Genomic DNA, 20,135 nt, shown 5'->3' on the forward strand with positions numbered 1-20,135 from the left:
TTGTGAGGTGAAAAACATCCCAGTACTACTCCTATTTCAACAACTAATAATAATTAAAAACTCGGTAAACATTTATTGTGACAAAATGTGAGAAAAGCTCAAGGGCTATGAATATTTTTAGATGTTAGAATAAGGATTAAGATAATGCAAAAAGGGTCAAATGCTACTTTTTATTTTTTCCAACTGGGTGAGAAAAAGAGCTGTGGAGCCGTAGAGAAGGAGGGTTGTAAGAGGCTTTTCTGGTTGAATCCCTAACTATAACTGTCACAAACAGTTAGTCAATCAACTGTAGATGATGGTAGGAAAAAAAAAAAACCTAATCACTCACCTGTTGCACTTTAATTTACTGGAATTTAAATGACTAAAACCACACTAAAAAAGTAAAGGAAAAGAGGAATGAGGACAAAATTAATCTCATATATCTAATTTTTTTATGGCAACAATTGTTCAGTTGTTCACAGATTGTTTTAGGGTTTTTTTAATATTGGGAACATCTCCTTTAAGATTCAAATAATGGCTATGTTCAGTTTTAATGGCAGCATGTCTGATAGTATTTTAATGTGCGCACACTTGCAGACACCAGTTTTCTCTTTATTTCATTTTGGGGGTGAGACATAACTTGGCCTTGACATTCACACATTTGCAGAACTCTCGTTCTTCAAAGGGAAAATGTTAAAGCGTAATCTGGGCCCATCCTTCCTCCTTGGTGCTGCTTCCTTACTCCACCCTACACACCTATCTCACTCCACCCCATCCTGCTTTAATGCTCCCAATCCTCTTTGTGGGAGAGTGACGTCTGCTACAGTCAGAAACAGAGTTAAGCTGAGCAGCCACCAGGGTGACAGAGTGGAGAGAAGCTCCCAGGCTGGAGGGAAAACAACTTCTCCACCTGGGAGTGTGCTGAGGATTCTGAAACTACCGTCTCTTGATAAGGAAAAAGACTCCCTTTCCTGCTTGCCTTGGTTCCTTCCATGATGGAGTGTTTTCAAACTGGAATATGAACACTCCTGATAACTGACAACATTTTTCAAGGGGTATTTTACTGATACTGCGTACTTAAGCCGCAAGTATATCTCTGCAAAACTGAAAATCTTGTAATTTGGTTAAGCTGCTGCTCAGATGGCAAACTGGCTGGCAACAAGAACAAGCTTCCTGGTGTGAGCATGCAATCAACTGAACAACACATGGAGTGTCTCTTGAGGTCTGCCAATGTTTACCTGCAGTGCAAAGCGTGATTCTAATTGTATGCAGAAACACTGAAGAGGAGTGTGTGTGGAGGTCACAGAGCTGGATTTCCTAGAGATGGAAGGTCATGGATATGACCGCTTTGGAGAGAGTGACAGGGACAATTACCAGATTGATTACAGAAGAATTGTTGGAGACATGGAGCCAGCACGGCCTCGCGTCTCAAACAGAGATGGGGAGCAGTCTCAACACTCCTTTTTGACTCATGCCTACCCACCGTCATATGGACACGGACATGAGACTGCAGCCCAGAGGTACAGCGCCACACGGATCCAGGCTGGATATGAACCAGAAAGGTCAGTGTCCACATTGAGTCATCAACAGTAGCTACTCTCAATGCGTAGTACCATGAAAGGACAAGTAATTGAAATATTCTCACTTTCTGTTGGCAACAACCACTTCCCATTCCAATCTATTTATCGGCAACCTTGGCAGCCAACCAAATCCTCTTACCTTGTGTGCTGCCCTAATGAGTATGTAGAAGGAGTTTCCATTGACGGGGATGTGTTCCTGTATGCACTCCTGATCTAGGCACAACAAGAGTTGCACAGAGGTCAAGACAGAAATAAACACCAATTAATGATAAAGATTTAGCAAAGGTTTTAATTGTTATTGCTGTCAGACCGTTTACAATTTGTCAAATTACTTAAGAATCTGAATTATTTTTTTTCAAAGAAATGTTTGATTTATGCATTGTTGCTTGTTAAGATGTCGCAGGTGGCAGGTTCAGTTGATGTGTTCGTGTTTCAGCATGGCGGACTACTTGATCAGTGGAGGAACAGGTTATGTTCCAGAGGACGGACTCACAGCACAGCAGCTGTTTGCTATTGGAGACGGGCTGACGTACAAGTAAGACTTTACTGAGGCACACACACTGCTAACCTACTGAGACTACTGTAAAAATGCTTTCTACAGCACTACCACCTGCAGTGAGCACAGACTTATGCAATGAGTTTCATGATAGATAAAACTTACAGTGATGACACATCTGCTTAGGCTTTAAATGGAGGATTAAAACGAGTAATAGTACTTTAAGGGATTCTGAGTAGTATCATCGCTTAAAAGCAGTATGTTTGTGTGTGTATAATGGTGTTGGTAGGAATTTAGTGTGGAAATAGCTATCGGGGTAGCTTCCTTTGTAGAAGTGTGTCTGCGTGTGACAGAAAAATAGGGAAACGCAGAGAGAGAGATATTATTAAAATAGCGCTTCACTTCATTGTTAATTTTATTACGACCGTTTGCAAAAAAGTACAGATGACTTTTTTTAGATTATATTAATGAGACATGCATGATGATAGGTTGCAAGAGCTGGTTTTTATTTGTAGTAAGTAGTGCAAGCAGCTACTTGTTAAATTATTTTACACAAATTTATAACCTGGAGCAATTTGAAGGTAACATATGTTAAAATTTGCAGCTTCAGTGCTTAATGGTAAAAGAAGGGAAATCTAAATCTAAGCTAACTTTTATCAAATATTTAACTACTATGTTTTTTTTCGTTGGTCATTGGGCACAGTCTTAATCATTCTAAATATATTATTATTATTATTGTTATTATTGTTATTATTATTACTATTATCTACTTTCGTTTCCATTTTCAGTGATTTCCTTATCCTCCCTGGTTTCATAGATTTCACGTCTGATGAGGTGGTGAGTAATTTTAAATATATGGGTTATTATAGGCAACACTCCTTTACTGTTTGTCGCACAAGTTTTGCAAAAGTATTGATACCCATAAAGCTCCTTCATATACTTGCTCGAATTTTAATCATAAACACCAATGTATTTGAGGGTATTTTATATGACAGACTCACACCGAGTGTTACATAATTGTCATAATCATATTTTACTAAAATAACCTGCAAAGTGTGCTACAAATATATATGCAGTCCTCTACATAATTACTAAAAATAGAGTCTGTCTCTTTTTAATTATGTCCTCGTATGAATACAGTTGACCTACGCAGTTTGTTAGAGAGCATTAATGAGCAAACCAGTTAGAAACAAGTAACAGAGAAGTCAAGAATCATTTTAAATTTAAATTAAGTCATAAAATGATACCCCAAGTTGAGAATATTGAAATAGAACAACACAGATTTCTATTCTAAAAAACAAAAACAAAACAAAGAAAGAAAGCTGGGTATTTCTACTTTCCACTTCCCAATTGTTAATTTGTTGGTCTTTCAAAAAATGTTGATAAAGAACAGAGTGCTGTTTGTTGCATGACAGAATATAAAAAAGTTCAAAGGGTATGGTTACCTCTATAAACCCCTGTTTGTGAGTACTGCATGTATGATAACAGTCAGGTTACTACTGCAATCTCCTTCACAACAGCAGTTTCAGGAACTGACACAGCAAGAAAAATATTTTGGCTGAAACTAATAGAGATGTAGCGAAACTAGAATCTTTTCAACAAGATTCTTGGTTTTGTTCAGATAATTTTGAGGGTTGTGGTCCCAAACATATGAGCAGAGGGTTATTTATTTCCCTTTCTCTGTTTTCAAGGTCTGCTGGGACATTAAATTAATTTTATGCCTGGTCACATGGATGGTTGCCTGTTAGCAGGTGTTCAAAACACACATACACACCTGCGTCTTTTAGCACTTAAGAGCTAAACCCAGCAAATAACCCTTCAGTGTGTCCAAACGGGCTCTTATGTTTATTCCATTGCAGTTTTGAAAACTGTCACCGAGTGAAATTATGGTTCACAATTTTTATTTTATGTTAAAGGACCTGACGTCTGCACTAACAAGAAAGATCACTCTGAAGACTCCACTCATTTCATCACCCATGGATACAGTCACCGAGTCGTCAATGGCTATCACCATGGCAGTGAGTACAGACTCTAAACACATGCACTGTGCATCTCAATTCATTGGGACATCAGTTAAAAACGAAATTTAAAGCAAAACTCATGTCATATGGAATCATGCCACACATACAGATATATTCCAAGTATTTGTTTGAATTACTTTTATGGTTTGCATCAGATAAAAGCCCAAAATTATTTCTTTTTAAGATAGCAAATCCCTATATGAAAGGATTTTTGATAAACTCTTTTAATATATTGCATAGAAGGAGGACAGAACAGTGGCTCAATGGTCCCGAGTTTTCTTTTATGATTTGTGGCTGTGTCTGGTTTAAGTACCCTGGTATTGCTGTGCTTGATTGGCTAGAAAATTTTCAGACCATAAACCTATGGGCACAAATGTCATTCAGAAATCTTTTGCACTTGCCCATATGAACCTCATACAGGAACATGGAAGTTTGCTAAGAGGAAGACGAGAGACATCGAACCAATCAAGATTAGCTGAATGCCGCAATTAAACTCATGCTTGCTGCCTCAAGAGGAAGTACCACAGCCTCAGGCACTTCCTCATCAGTGTCTGTGGCACTCATGAAGAAAAAACATTGATGCAGTAATACAAACTAAAGAAAGACCTGGCCAGAACTCTAGTGTTGATGTACTTTTTGGCAAACAGACATTTAACATCTATTTTCTTATATCAAACTAACATTTTACGAGGAAAACAAATATCAAGTTTGCATCCACTGTAAGCCATAATCATCAGATGTAAATGCTTTAAAACAATCACTGTGCGTGTTCGATCCGCTTAGGATGAGTTTCATTTTCTTGTCAAAGACCCTGATGTGCATGCACCAGTACATCATTTTTGGTAGTTTTCAATTCTGAACTTCAGACCCTTGTTCTGCACACTTTATTGAAATCAACATGCCATATACTTCTGCGAATCTTGATGACACGCTAAGGAGAAAACCCACCTCTTAAAACATGCATGACACAGAGTCTCTTGGGCAAGAACTGGTCACAGCAGCTCTGAATAAAATATGCTCTTGACCTGCATGCTGACCTAAATAAATGTTCCATTTTTATCTAATGGGGTATTTATTTTTCCTTGTTTGATGTTAGCTGATGGGAGGGATTGGAATAATCCATCACAACTGCACTGCTGAATTCCAGGCCAATGAGGTGCGAAGAGTCAAGGTAAAATGAGAAAATAAGTCAAAATAGACCAAAATTTTCATTATAAAAACAAAATATACCAGTGGAACTATTACTATTAACTATTACTTGTTCAAAGCATGTATAGCAATAAAGCTAGACTATGAATAAACACAGATGTGAATACTTTTTGTTTTTGTTTTTTTTGCCAGAAATTTGAACAAGGTTTCATCACGGACCCAGTGGTAATGAGCCCACATCACACAGTGGGTGACGTATTTGAAGCTAAGAGACGCCATGGTTTCTCTGGGATCCCAGTGACAGAAACAGGCAAGATGGGCAGTAAGCTGGTTGGCATCGTGACCTCCAGGGATATTGACTTTTTGTCCGAGAAGGACTATGAGAAACTTCTGGAAGAGGTGGGTGTCGAATTGTTTGACCTGGGAACAAATTTTTCTTGTGAGCATATCATGTTACAGTCATCATGCTGCCATTTGAAAAGGTGTATGTATACACATCAATCAGTTTTTACAGTTGAAATATTTTCTAATACAGACCATGACAAAAAGGGAAGACCTAGTTGTTGCACCAGCTGGAGTTACGCTTAAAGAAGCTAACGACATACTGCAGCGAAGCAAGAAAGGTAACGATTTCAAAAGGTTCTGCTGCTGAGAAGAAAATAAGTAGGCTTATGAAAGCCATCTCCTGGTTTTACTGATTTTAAAATTAGATTTTTTATTTTATTTCTTTTTTTTTTCAGGAAAGCTCCCCATTGTGAATGACAACGACGAGCTTGTTTCCATCATAGCAAGAACTGACCTGAAGAAAAACCGAGATTATCCTCTGGCTTCCAAGGACTCGCGCAAACAACTGCTGTGTGGAGCCGCCATTGGTACCAGGGAGGACGACAAATACAGACTGGACCTCCTCATGCAGGCTGGAGTGGATGTGGTGGTTCTGGTGAGTCTTGAGTATTACATGTTTCAGATTTTGATGGATGACTTAATATTTGTTAAGGTAAGCTCAAAAATGGTGCAGTATTAAATGTAGCATTAATTACTTTTAAGTGTCATACATCTTATTGGTATCATTAACAGTTTTTGTGACAAATTTGTCAAAAACCAATTATGAAATAGTTCAGAAAATCTAAATTCTGTAATTTTTCCAGAAAGTAATATATAGAAAAATATATTTCTTTTGAATATCACAAAACTTTATGATTATACTGGAACTGGTATTTAAAGAAATAATAATTATCTTGTGAGTAATCAATCAATCAATCAATCAATCAATCAATCAATCAATCAATCAATCAATCAATCAATCAATCAATCAATCAATCAATCAATCAATCAATCAATCAATCAATCTGCCATAATAACATCGTATATTTTAAAGATAAACTTTTTTCAAGAAAAAACAGAAAACTTCTTAATGAGAAATTACAATTTAGACTTAAATATTTAAAGTATGATCAATATCTCTCTTTTTTGTTTGAATTAATGTATTTCTATTTGTTACAAATACATTTAGTAAAAGTAATGTTTTGTGCTCATTGATGCTTTGGGTGCAGCATAGCTGCAGCTGAGAGTTTTTTTTTAAATTCACATTTTACAGGACACGATGCATCAATGAAATTCAACTGATTACTAATAAAGTTAGGATGGATAAAAGTGCTTTGTTGTTTGTGTTACATGTTTTCTAGAAAACTATAAAAAGACAAAAGCTTGTAGTAAAATTAAATAGCCTTTTCTATCTCTCTGGATCCATCTTCTTATTGCAGGACTCGTCTCAAGGAAACTCCGTTTATCAGATCAACATGATAAACTACATTAAACAGAAGTATCCCGATCTGCAAGTGATTGGAGGAAATGGTGATTGTGCTTTCTGAATTACATCACTTTGACCACATTTGTTTCCTTCATCTGTCAGCTGTTCTCTGTTCCTCTGTCTCTCTCTAGTGGTGACAGCTGCACAGGCTAAAAACCTCATAGATGCTGGTGTGGATGCGTTGAGGGTTGGGATGGGCTGTGGTTCTATCTGCATTACCCAGGAAGGTAAAAAAAATAAAGCTCACGACCCAAATATGACCAAAATAATGCTTTGAGTCTGTAAAACACTTCCAAGGATCTACATCATTTACATGTCACCTGCTTGTTTCAGTCTTATGTTGTTCATTTCTTCCTCAGTGATGGCATGTGGACGACCTCAAGGAACATCTGTTTATAAAGTTGCAGAATATGCCCGACGTTTCGGAGTACCAGTAATCGCGGATGGAGGCGTTCAGACAGTAGGGCATGTGGTGAAAGCTCTTGCCCTGGGAGCGTCTACAGGTAGAAATGGGCAGGAGTCCCAAATATTTACCACTTTCTTTGGTTAAGAGGGGAAATATTGCTTGTCCCCATCTTGCAAAAGAAGTGTTTAATTGTGGACATTGTTGAGTAAAATGTTCTTGCCAAAAGTTGCAAATACTTTGGTCCAAAGTGTTGTCCATTTTTTTTTTTTTCTTCAGTGATGATGGGGTCTCTGCTTGCAGCAACCACTGAGGCTCCTGGAGAATATTTCTTTTCAGATGGAGTGCGTCTGAAGAAATACAGAGGAATGGGCTCCTTGGATGCAATGGAGAAGAATAACAGTCAAAAGCGTTACTTTAGGTACAAATGTTTACGGCATTGTCGTGGATAGTAGGTGGCTGATGGCTCCCCATGATGCCTCCAGGACAAAACCACTCAGCAGTTACTTTAAGCAAGCATATTTAAAGAACAACATGTGTTTTTCTTAACAAAGATGTAATTGACTGTTATTATAAAATACTGTAAAAACATTTTCTCTATGTTTCTTCAATTTGCCCCCCAGTGAGGGAGATAAGGTGAAAGTAGCTCAAGGGGTCTCAGGATCAGTTCAAGACAAAGGTTCTGTCCAAAAGTTTGTTCCTTACCTCATTGCTGGGATACAACATGGCTGCCAGGACATTGGAGCCAGAAGTTTGTCGATTTTAAGGTCAATATGAATACTTTATGAATGGATTTATTTGAACTTTTTGTGGTGTGAAATCTTTAGCAAGTTCTCACTGTGTGTTTGGTTGCAGGTCAATGATGTATTCAGGAGAGTTGAAGTTTGAGAAGAGAACCATGTCTGCTCAGATGGAGGGCGGAGTTCATGGCCTCCACTCGTAAGCATTTCCCTTGGCTTTATATCTCTGTTATTGTGCTTTAGAATTTGTAAGAGTGTGTTTATATTGCCAAATCATCTGTATGGGACTTATGATTCAGTATTGACTTTCACAAGCTGTTAATTTTTTGCTTCTTGAATTAGCTTTTGTCTGAGCTGGAATGAAATTAAACTGTTGCAACATCAAAACAATCTTTTTTCTTCTTCTTTTTGCCTTCTTGGTATCATGTTAGATATTCTTTTTTGCCATGTAAGTACTTGCATACCAACATCCTCATCATTCCTAGACTCATGTGTGCTGAACGTAGCTATTTTACTAATACAATTTATGATCATGTTTTTTTTTTTTTTTTTTCATTCCAATTGTAGTTACAAGAAGTGGCTTCAATGAGGCAGGAGGACGAGGAGGTATGCGATCAGGACCAAATGTCCCGACCCCAGCTGCAATGAGCCGATGCAATGGACTCATGTGAATAGAGAGTTGACACCAAGATGATAGCGTATATTTTCAAATATCTCTCTTTGAGTTAAATCGGGATAAACAGCAAGATCACAGACGACAAAAAGTCAAACTACTGGACACATGGATCATCCGATGAACTCTTTTCTTTCAAATTTTTGCAATGCTACAGGGCTGGAAAAGTTGTAAAGAAGACATATTTTAATTAATCGACACATTTTGAAAATGAAAATGCAAGAGGCTCTTCTCATTTGGATTTAATCTGATAGAGATCTGTGTATATTTTTTTGTAGAAAAATATCAAAGCATTTTATTTCACAAAGTTCAAATATACACCTTTGTAAGAAAGTGTTTTCAAAGGTTCAACAATCGGTAGTTTCATTTTTATGTCATTCATAATTTCCCTGATTTGTATCTACCTTACATTGTTGACCAAAGTCTATCTTCTACAGAAGTGTTTATTATTAGCATGACAATGCTTGGTATTTTGTCTCTTCAGGTCAACCATTAAAAAAGTACATATTGACTTCACTTTTCATTGAAACACTACAGATTTTTTAAATACAATTTCACCTGTTCAATTTTTATTACTTTACTTATTTTGAACTATTACAAAGTTTTTTGCATTAGTATACATTTTATTTAACTTTTGTCCAATTTGGTAATTATTATCTTTGTTAAATTCCAGCAACCTGTTACCTGTCTGAGATGTGTGCAATATTGCATCCAGTTGAGTTTATTTAGCTGTTCCTCCTAAGAATTTGGCAACATCATTCTTGTTCTCATCTACATAAAATAAAACAAAATGATCCAAGTTGTAATTAGTACTGTCAGAGGAAACAAAAGTATTTTGAAGTCAACATTGTGACACTATTGTAAAGTTTTTATGTGTATTTTGGTATATAAAGAAGAAAATATTTCATTCTTACTTCTCACAGATGGTTAAGAATATATTATAATATATGTCTGATCTGTATGTTTGCAGACTAATGAATGTATAATAATATAGACTAAGAACACAATGTTAATCATAAATATAATTTAAAGAAAGTACCTCTGGAATGCCTCTTCCTATGTTTACCTTAAGACTTTGTAGGATCTCTATTGTGAATCTGCTTTCTGACCTCTTGTAATGGAAATACTGAGTTTATGAGAGGAATAATAAAATGTACACTATGAACATTATGTGTTAAATTGTTAATACAATTATTAGCAGAATGACAGTGTCTCAATTAGTTCAAAATTAAATGAATTCAGGCATTTATTGAAAGTAAATACTTAAAAATGTTACTTTCCTACATGGTAAAGCTAGATCAGATTTACAAGGCTTAATTTCACTGATGAATGTGTGCAACTTAGACTCAATGGAACAAGTAATTGGAAAACAAATTTCTAACCCATATAAATAAGGATCTGATTAATGCAAATTTATTCAACAAAAGGACTGTATAATTTATGTTTCTGGAGGTTTTTGCATCCTATTTGCTATTGGTAATCAATTGATTACCAATGTGGTCTCTGGGTCCACATTTCTCATGAAATAGTCTAAAGACACAGAAGTCAGATTTTTTTTCCATTGAAAAATTGTTGACATTGAAATGTGTAGAACATTTAGCATGTTTTAATCTCATAAACACACAAGTATCAGTCTTTAAGATGTTTCGTCGAGTTTGTGGTTCTTCTTCATTTTCCACCCAACACTAAACTTTGAAGAGAGACAAATGTTGTGACAGTAAAAGGAATTATAAATGCTATAGTTAGCTTGATTTCGAGTTGTGGAAGAGAAAGAAAAATTCCAATTCTACTGAATGGCTATAAAAGTCATTGCTAAAGCTTATTTTAACTCTATTTGGTGAAGAGAGTCAAAGATTCCAAAGAAGATTATTTTTTTCCAGCCTTTATTTTATTTCCCATTGTTTCAGGGTTGACATTTAAACAACATATTCTTGCTATGCAAATGTTTCTCTTGCTAAAATAAAATATATATACATATCAATTGCTAACTATAAATAAATTGTCTTATTTTCCCAGCTGTGGTTTGGTGAGTTAATTATGAAAATATAAAAATTTATTGTAGATCTACAGGATTGCACTGTTTAAAATTTGTAGTTTCACACTTTATATTGAAAAATTCAATGTTTATTTTTGCTATTCATATTTTTTAAATTAACTTATTAAAGGGCAGAACATAATGAACATAATAAAGTTGCTGAAATTCCCTCAGTGGAAACTTTTTGAAGTTACTGAGTAATAGTTGTATCTTTTTTTTATTTGAAGTTTAAATTAAACTGCAAAAAATGGCAAATGGAGATGTGGAACAAGGATCTTTAACTTCACACCATTTGCTGGACAATGGTCACTGAATAAGTATTTGTGTCTTTCACAGTTTTTGATCAGGGTTAGACAACAAATATAATTAAGTATTTGCACAAATTCATCCAAGTTGTTATCAAAATATTCCACCCAAACTACAAAAAGCTTAGCTGATCTGTACTGCAGATGGAACACCGTTTTCGTCCGTTTATCAGGAAGTTCACATGATAAACTTAAACTTGAGCTTGAAGTCTTTATTGTAACAAACCTTTGTCAGTTTATTCCAAACTAATGTTCTGAACAAAAAACATAGAGCAGATATTCTGCTTGCAAATGTTTGATGCCGTGGTCTGATCTCTAAATTGCATAAGAATAAGAGTGTAAAAAAACAAAAACATTTTTGAAAGGTATGCAATATTTACAGATAATTATTAGGCAGTGTTAAATTAATAACATAAATTCTACCTACATTATAGATGATAGTCTATTTATTATTTTAAACTTTCTGTACACTCTCAGTCTGAATTCTTAACTTGCCTGAACTTTTAAATCTATTTACAATTCAATAGTGTCACTGCACATACTCAGGGCGTCAATTTGTTTGCACACATTAACAAACTCTGCTTGTACGGCCATATCCCATTCAAGCTGTTTGCTTTCACTTAGATGCTTAGTCACTGGTAACCGGCCGGACCCTTGACTGTCCTGGGATGCCAAGCTCAGGGTTCTGTATTTCCTGTGATAGGACAGAGAAGGTATTGCCCTTGGAAAGTTGCTTTGGGCAATACTTTGCCCCCTGTTTGTCCAGGAATTTGAACGCAACTTTCCAGTTTGTTTTGGATAGTTGCACAAACCTTGGGTTGAGCCAGTAATGCTCCCTTTCCAGTCTATCTGACCCGTTAGCACAGGTGCTTTCCTGTGAGACATCAAACTCCCATGTGGTTGAGAAGCTCTGGAACTGGATATGGCATTCTCTTGATCCACGTCTCCACAAGATGAGGCCCGGTATAGAGTATCAACACTTTTGGGCCCTTGGTTTAATGGTTCTTGGGCAGGAGAGCTCAATGAAAAACTTGAGGAAGTATGGAATAGTCTTTGTGGACTAAAAATGCTGTGAGAAAATAAGGACTCACTGAAGAGAGCCTGGTCAATGCTGCGTGACAAGTCTATGGGAGATGGGGGTCGCAGATCCCCAGTGGAGTCACTATCTGTACCTACACTGTCAAGTGATGATAGTTGGAGCTCGTCTGCATTCTTAGGTTTGCTGGGTGGTTTTTGAGGTGTCTGTAAAGGCAGAGAACCTTTGCTTGGGCTGTGCTTGTTTGCACAGTCTACTTCATTTTCAGGATTGTCAACCATTGAGCAAAGAGGAAGAGCTTCAGACTGCTTCTTGGCATCAACATTGCAGACCAACCTTTCCTGCTTAACCTGGGACCAGGACTCATGAGTGGAGAGAGCTGGAGAACTCACTTCTTCCTGTGAGGGCCTACTGTGTCCTTGCAAAGGGGAGTTGCAGGATAGACGGGACCAGGAACCTGGTCTGCTGCTACTTATGGTTTTCAAAGAGGGGTTGTTGTTGCAGAACAGCGGGTGTGTGCCAATAATGCACAATCCCAGACACACTCCAACCTCACAGAACCTGTAGCCAATCTGGTAGCCCCACCAAGGCCACGGCTGGAACCCAAAGCCATCAATTCCACCCAAACCAAGAGCATGCAAGATCCCATAGAGCTGAAAACCACCACATCCTAACAAGCACAATGAACTTCCTATCCCAGCTGCTGCTGCTCTGTCCCAGTCTTCCACCTTGGAAAAAGGGCAAATTACAGGGCGTACCATTTCTGGTGATCCACCAGTCTCTCCATTTTCACTCAGCCTGTAAATGTGTTTTGTGTTTAGTTGTTTCAAGCAGTAAAAGATGAGGTAGGAGAATGAAAGAAAGATGGCTAATAAGACAAACAAACCCTGAGGGAATAAAATGACCACAGTGGGGAGACTGTGAAATAATTGGAGGAGTCCAATACATCCAAGAGAGATCATAAACTGCAACAGGCACATACATAGCAAAAGACAAGGCTTCGGCAAGGCTGAAAATGAGGTAGAAATAGCAATTGGTAGTGAAAGATAGCTGCGTGAGTGCAAGGACATGAGGAAGAAGGCCAAGGAGAAGGCTGATATCAAACAGGGCATTGGTAATTCTGAGAGCAATTGAGTGACCAGAGGAGGAAGACGGTCTTGAGAATTATAAGCGTCATACAGCAAACTGAAGCCTTGGATGCCTGCAAACGCCAGAATGAAGAAGTGCAGCATTAGAAAAAATCCAATTCCAGGGGGACACCGTAGAGGCAAGCCTAATAGGCAAACCACAGAGATTAGGCAAATTAAAGTAAAGATAGATCCCAGACCGTAGATATGTGCTTCCCATGCAAAGCCCCATGTTGCAAAGGCAGAATTCCAGTCTGAATACAGAGGGACCAGAAGGGCAGGACTGAGAGCCAGAGAGGGGAGCAAGGGCTCACTTGGTGTAAAATCCTCTGGATAGGTGGGAGTCCAGGACTGATCTGATGTTTTACAGGGAGTGGTGGGTATATCCACGTCACCCAACAGAGAGCCAGTGGCCTTTGGGACATTCAGGCTGTCTTTCCTGGGATCATCTGTAAAGAGAAGACATTGTGACACAGGAAAATACAGTATTGTGCACTTACTACATTTTTAGAGCAGCTCATGAGATTGCAATTTTAGCAATATTTCTGAAATTAGTTTGGTTGTTTTAAAGAAATTCTTTAAATTATTTACAGTAAGTGAGGTAAATGCCAAAAAACAATATAAATGTTAACTGTTTTTGTGTACAAAAACTGGGGTTTTAATAATAATAATAATAATAATAATAATAATAATAATAATAATAATAATAATAATAATAATAATAATAATAATAATAATAATAATAATAATAATAATCTGTTCGGTGTAGAATTTTCCAGATAAAGTATGATCAGTCCAAGTGTTTCACATTTTAATTAATACATTTTCTATTAGAGTTAATGAAACGCAGTCAACATCCCAAAAAAGCGTTTTTAAAAAAAAAAAGGTTTTATTGGGTCTAGTGGCCTTTATTTGATGGTGAATTGACAGGAAAGAGGGTCATTAGAAAAGGGGAAGACATGTGGCAAAGGTCACCAGACCGGGAATCGAACCTGCGACGGCCACGTCAAGTACTAAGGCTGCCTTATGTGGGTTGTTAACCTCTGCACCTCCACAGCACCCCCCTCACCCCCCACAAAAGTGCTTTTTTACTTAAAAATAAGAATTGCCAACATACTCAGAGCAGGTTGTCCATGTTCATATAAAGGACTCATAACAGTACTTGTGTGGCTAAAAAGTAGTTGCCCTCATCATAGATTTCTTCGGCTCTGCATTTTTGTCACATTTAAATGTTCCAGATCATCAATCCAATTTTAATATCAGGGAAAGATGACATGAGTAAAGCTGTTTCTCAATAATAATTACATTTGCTAAAAGACCCTGACGCTGAATAAAAAAGTAACAAGTCCCAAAATCTAATGACTGGAATGAGTCTTTTACATGGTTGTGAAGGAATGTTGGCAAACTGATTTAATTCAACCACAATGACTTGTTTTAGCTAGTTGTTTTGATGAGATCTTTCTAATCTATACCCTTACTTATTTCCCAGGCAAAGAGTAAGAAGTAAGAAATGAAAACACAGTTATGACCTAACAGGTTGGAGCATGAAAACCTAAAATACAGGAATATTATTTGAAGAACATTGCTGTTATGAGCAGGTTAGCATGCTAACACATTGCTTGTGCCTACAACATTCTCATTTCATTGGTCATCTGTCTAACCATGTTCTATTATTTTAAATTCTTTTTGATTATCTATTTGAATGACAGCAAAATGATTATGTCAATACAAATTATAAAACAGGCAACTCAGGCAATCATCTCTAAATTTCAAAGGCTTTGGCTTTTAAAATGAGACCAGGAGTGAGCAGCGAGTGTATGTGTGAAGTTAATCCATAATAAAACAGAGCAGGCTTGCAACTGGGAAGCTCTAAGTGGGTCACACAGAGAGAAATGAGAGCAAGAACAAGTTGTATGTGTTGGTGTTCATGTGAACATAACTGACAGTGATTTGTTTATTAGCCAGTATTGACCTGATTACTGTTTTTGTTTTGGGGATGTGGTTATTATTAAGCAAAGTCAAGATGTGCTCTGGTTGTATTCTCAATCAACTATAAATAATTGATTCTGTATACAAGAGATATGAATCTCTATGTGGTCATGAAATAAAATGCTAGAATGTGAAGCTGGTTAGAAAATTAAATGTGTCCTATTTAGAGAACTTCATTAAAGACACATTTATTGTGTTATTACAGAGTTAGCAATCACTAATGCAAACAGTGGGTGTTAATCTCATCAAATATCAATATTGCATGGATAGTTTATCTTGTGGTCCAACTAACAATAACTAAGCTGCATTTGGTTTAGCTGATCCGCAATTTGGTAAACATTAGTGGAATAAAACATGCAGATGGAGGAAGAGCCATGTATTCCAGTTTTGTCAAAGTGCACTTCCCCCAATCATGTAAGCACAAACTCCCCTGACAAGTGACTGTGAGTGCATACAGAAGCTGGTTAATTTTCTAACCAGCTTCACATTCTAGCCTTTTATTTCATGACCACATAAAGATTCATATCTCTTATACAGAATCAATCATTTATAGTTGATTGAGGCATCTTATTGCCATATTATCTGGTAAGCTTTAACTGCAAGTGATCAACGTGGCACACTTTGTGAATGCAATCACTGGGTTTTCAAAGAGTTAAATATTCGGGAATTCAAATGCAATGAAAAGACTAAGGCAGGAAGGTGACCAGAAGCAACAGATTAGAGATGTAGCGAGAGTAAAATCCCAGTGGTTACAAAAGATGCTAACCATTTGATGAATGCAAAACATCTGCACCAAAAATGCTGCAGTGACACAGATTCTGTCGTGAGATGCTATGAGGTCAAATTTACAGCTGTACTAGTCAAGTATGAGCCGTGAGTGAGCTCATAAACCACTTTCCTGTGAACTGAAGACTTGATTCTTACCTCTGGCTCCCTCTGTGCTTATTGTTTCTCTGGTTGAAATAATATCTGCAATAGAATTTGTCCCATTTTGATTGTTCTGTATGGACATTGGAATGCCTTCAGTCGGTCCCTCATTGTTTGCTGCTAGTGATGGAGTTTGGTAGTCTGGGTTATGGTCCGGTCCAATAAATGGTGATGAAGTTGAGTTCCAATCAGGTGTGGGTGATGGAAGAGAGTCAGAAAAAGGTAAAGGAAAATGAATGTCAGAAATTTCGTTTCGCAATGGTGTCAATGTTTGCTCGTTCTCTCTGATTTGCGGAGGATGCTCTGCCGACACTCGGCTTCTCTCAGTTGACAGAAAATGTAATGTTTCCTTTGTTGGATTTTGTAGAGCTTTTCCTAACAAAGATCGAGATGTTTGTAGACCCTCCGCTAGAGTGGTGTCCTTTTTCAGAATGTCTGAAGGCTTTGATGTGAGTCTTTCATCATTAGGATAAAAAGGAGATGTCTCAATACCTTCCTGAATGTCACTATATTCACCAATTACACCTTGTCTGTCTAAGTCCTCAGATGATGAGAAGGGCCAATTCAAAGGGCGATTTAGGAAGTTAGTGTTTTCAGGTCCAAACATAAAACTGTCTTGTGCCAAACTTGACTGGCGAGGTTTTTCTGTGGGCTGTGTAAGAAACCGTGTCGCTTGGTAGTAGTCAGTCTCTCGTGTTTCTTTGGTATTTTCTTCAGTGAAAGCAGCGGCGTGAGGTAAGAGAGAGAATGAAAGAAGGAAAAGAAAAGAAATATTCCACAGTGATCCCATGCTGAGGGTCTGCAAGCTTCACTGATTGTTGTCTGTTCACATGTTTGGACCGTAAACATCAGGATGCCAGTGATTCAATTTGTGACAAACCTGGAATAGAAGTGAAAGACAAATGACGCCTCTTCACATACTGTATGTCACCAAGGTATTTTTACAATAAGATAGATTAAACTGCATCATGTGGGTTGTGAACACTGCAAGATTACAAAGTAAAAAAAATCTTTTAACATTGGTATGTAGCAGTGCTATTTTCTTAAAATCATTCAGATTTTAGCTTTCTTACCTCATGAGTGATCCGTTCTGTTGCAGCCTTTTCAAGCATATAAATCGCTCTGTGCTGCTTCATGTCTGCAGTCTCGGTCTGCACTGCACTCTGTCTCTTTTCATACTCACTATGCTGTGCCTCTCTTCTCTTCATCAGCCAATCGACTCATGGGACAGACCCCACCTCCTCCGGCCAGCCCCATCATCCCTCCCACACGCTGCCGCTGGACAGATCTGACAGCAAGACCGTTGGCAGCAACATCTAGATGAGCATTGTCTCCTTTTTTGGATTCTTGCACTAAAATCCTGCTGAGAAAAGAGTGTTTGTGTAAAACGAACGCCACAAGCATGAGATAAGATCCTTTACATGCTCTTTAGCCAACCCTGGGGTATTCTTAATTTAAGAGATATGCTTATTCAAAACATGTTGAGCATAACTTACAGGAGCTGTTAAACATACATAAATTATTTATGCATCCATACATCTGATTCAGAAGCAAGCATTCATAATTCATGAAGCTGCTGTTGTGTGCATGTGCCGAAAATATCTATTCGTGGAATTTATTATTTAATGAAATATATCTTATCATTGAGTCATTTTGATTACAACAGATTTTAGCTTCTAGTTAAATTAGTTGGCGTAATGCTGAATGTATTTAATGTCATTTCATTTGGGATTGTGTTTGAGCTTTCACATGAAGAAAGAATGCACCCATATTTTACTGATCATTAAATTAAGCTTAATGAACATCCGTTTGTATTTTTATTTACCATGCTGTTGCATCTCTGCTTTGTGCTTCATTACACAGAATTTTCTATGGCTATTTCAGGTAGACCATTTCTTCTTTTTAGTCAGCCCCGGCAAATATATCAGAAATGTGACATTTTAGACTATAAGTCCTGTACAAATTAAACCTAAACAAAATGTTTGACAGTCAACCTCGGTTAGGTCATTGGATCAAACTTGGTAACTTTTAAACACGGATACCTGTATTAAAAAATATTTTTAGATTTCACTTTTCATCTACGTGTTCTTGTGGTCTTTGAAATACATCAACTCAACATCCCACTTTTTATTTTTTTATTTTTAAATGTTGTGTATGAAAGAATCATGTCAACCACCAGTTGATTTCCATTCTGGTAAAAAATAGACATAGAGCAGTTGGACATTTTATAATTAAATACTATTTGGGAAGAAGGGAGCTCTTACCCAAATATATTAAAGCTATAATGCAGTCAATTGTTGTGTTAAATACAGATCTAATAATGTTTTCTTTATACTTAAACAAATTAGCCAGTGAAAATGAGGAAGACGTCTGTTTTAGTTTTGATTGTACCGTCCTAGTATATGTGTAATGCCATCCGGTTTGTCCATGTGAGCTGTTTTTTTTCTCAGTGGGGAGAATCCAGAAACCTCGTGACCTAATTTAATCCCAGGGATACTTCTAAAATAGACTGTGATCCACATACCTTAGGAAGCATCTGGAAACAGTGACTATGAAATTCAGACAATTATTACATCTGTTTTTATCTGTCTGACTGAATAAAGAATTTCAAAAATGTCTCTTCATGTACTCTACACTAGCAATCACGTCTCATCCTATACTGCCAAATACACACAAACTCTTATTCTCTAAAGAAAAAAAAATGTCCTAAAAGAAATCAAAATAGCATTTCAAAACAAATAGGAAATTATTTAACACACACGTATGTTTCTGTTCAGTATCCCAAAAGTTATCCAGGCTTTGGAAGCATGAACTCTTACAGATACCCTGTTTGCTCATAACTTTTGCCCATGAAAATGTGATTTACATTCACATTCACAACATTTGGGAGTGAAGCTAAATCAGATGAAACATTGAGTCAGAGAGGAACTTCCACCCCAGCCCAGGGTGAGATTAACCCCGTGTCTCATGAGGACACAGGAAAGCATCTAGTCAGCCGTAACTAAAAGGATGGGGAGGAACAATGACAGCCCAAACATATGAGCTCAGTAAGGGACATGGGCAAATTATTGCCGCTTCACACTTACTATGTGGATATGTAGAGTAACTTGGATTTGTTTGGACAAATCCTCCTGAACAGAATAATGTCAACAGGAATTGGATCCAGTATGGGAATGAGAACAGTCACGACAAGGTACACAGATAAAGCTGGACAAGAAAATGAAAGGTGCATGTATGCACTAACAGAAACTTTTCACTTTTTCTTTTAACACTTTATGACCACATTGCTTTAAGAACCACAACCTTTTTCAAGCCTTTGGACCTGCAACCTGTGACTCTGGAGCCCCTAAGTGGCTCTTTGGACCTTCCAAAATGGCTCGTAATAACTCTAGCCTAAAACTATAAAGTACCAACTAATATACATATTTAGACCTGGATATAATACAAAATGGAGGTTTTTGTATTTTCTTTTTTAATGGAATGATTACAGAAACCTCTGCAATGCAATGTTATTTTAAATATTTTTGTTTTTGTGATTAGGCTGGAATTTTTTTTAAGGCCCCGCAAATATAAACATCTGATAGAAGAAAATGTGTCCTTCCTCTTTTTGCAAAAGGTTGATGTTCTTCATTTTAATAAGGTGGTTCTTTAAAAATGACAACAAATAGTATAGTAATATTCATCTAAATCAGGGGTCACCAACTCCAGTCCTCGAGGGCTACCGTCCTGCAACTTTTAGATGTGTCTCTGCTCAAACACACCTGGATCAAATAAACTGCTCATTTCCAGCCTATTGCAGAGAGGAATGAATGCTGGTGAGGAAATTCAGACATTTTGGAGCAGAGGTGAATCTAAAAGTTGCAGG

At 37.2% G+C, this 20,135-nt stretch overlaps 2 protein-coding genes across 2 annotated transcripts; one reads left to right on the forward strand and one right to left on the reverse strand.

Moving 5' to 3' along the window:
- Positions 1–804: 804 nt before the first annotated feature.
- Positions 805–10,016, forward strand: impdh1a (IMP (inosine 5'-monophosphate) dehydrogenase 1a). Its single transcript, XM_008411273.3, has 16 exons — positions 805–1,541; positions 1,996–2,094; positions 2,844–2,892; positions 3,972–4,073; positions 5,173–5,247; positions 5,418–5,624; positions 5,761–5,848; positions 5,966–6,165; positions 6,989–7,079; positions 7,167–7,262; positions 7,395–7,538; positions 7,718–7,859; positions 8,062–8,205; positions 8,294–8,377; positions 8,610–8,626; positions 8,746–10,016. Exons 1-16 carry the CDS (start codon positions 1,303–1,305, stop codon positions 8,847–8,849), a joined length of 1,881 nt encoding a protein of 626 aa, XP_008409495.2. The 5' UTR covers positions 805–1,302; the 3' UTR covers positions 8,850–10,016.
- A 1,372-nt stretch (positions 10,017–11,388) lies between these two features.
- prrt4a (proline rich transmembrane protein 4a) lies at positions 11,389–18,930 on the reverse strand. The gene is made up of 3 exons (XM_008411272.3): positions 17,344–18,930; positions 16,268–17,150; positions 11,389–13,803 (listed from the first exon to the last, which is right to left on the reverse strand). The coding sequence occupies exons 2-3, from the start codon at positions 17,058–17,060 to the stop codon at positions 11,705–11,707; spliced, it is 2,892 nt and encodes a 963-aa protein (XP_008409494.1). The 5' UTR covers positions 17,061–17,150; positions 17,344–18,930; the 3' UTR covers positions 11,389–11,704.
- Between the last annotated feature and the right edge of the window lie 1,205 nt (positions 18,931–20,135).

Source organism: Poecilia reticulata, chromosome 6 (genome assembly GCF_904066995.2).
Source record: "Poecilia reticulata chromosome 6, P_reticulata-male-v2, whole genome shotgun sequence".
NCBI lineage: Eukaryota > Metazoa > Chordata > Actinopteri > Cyprinodontiformes > Poeciliidae > Poecilia > Poecilia reticulata.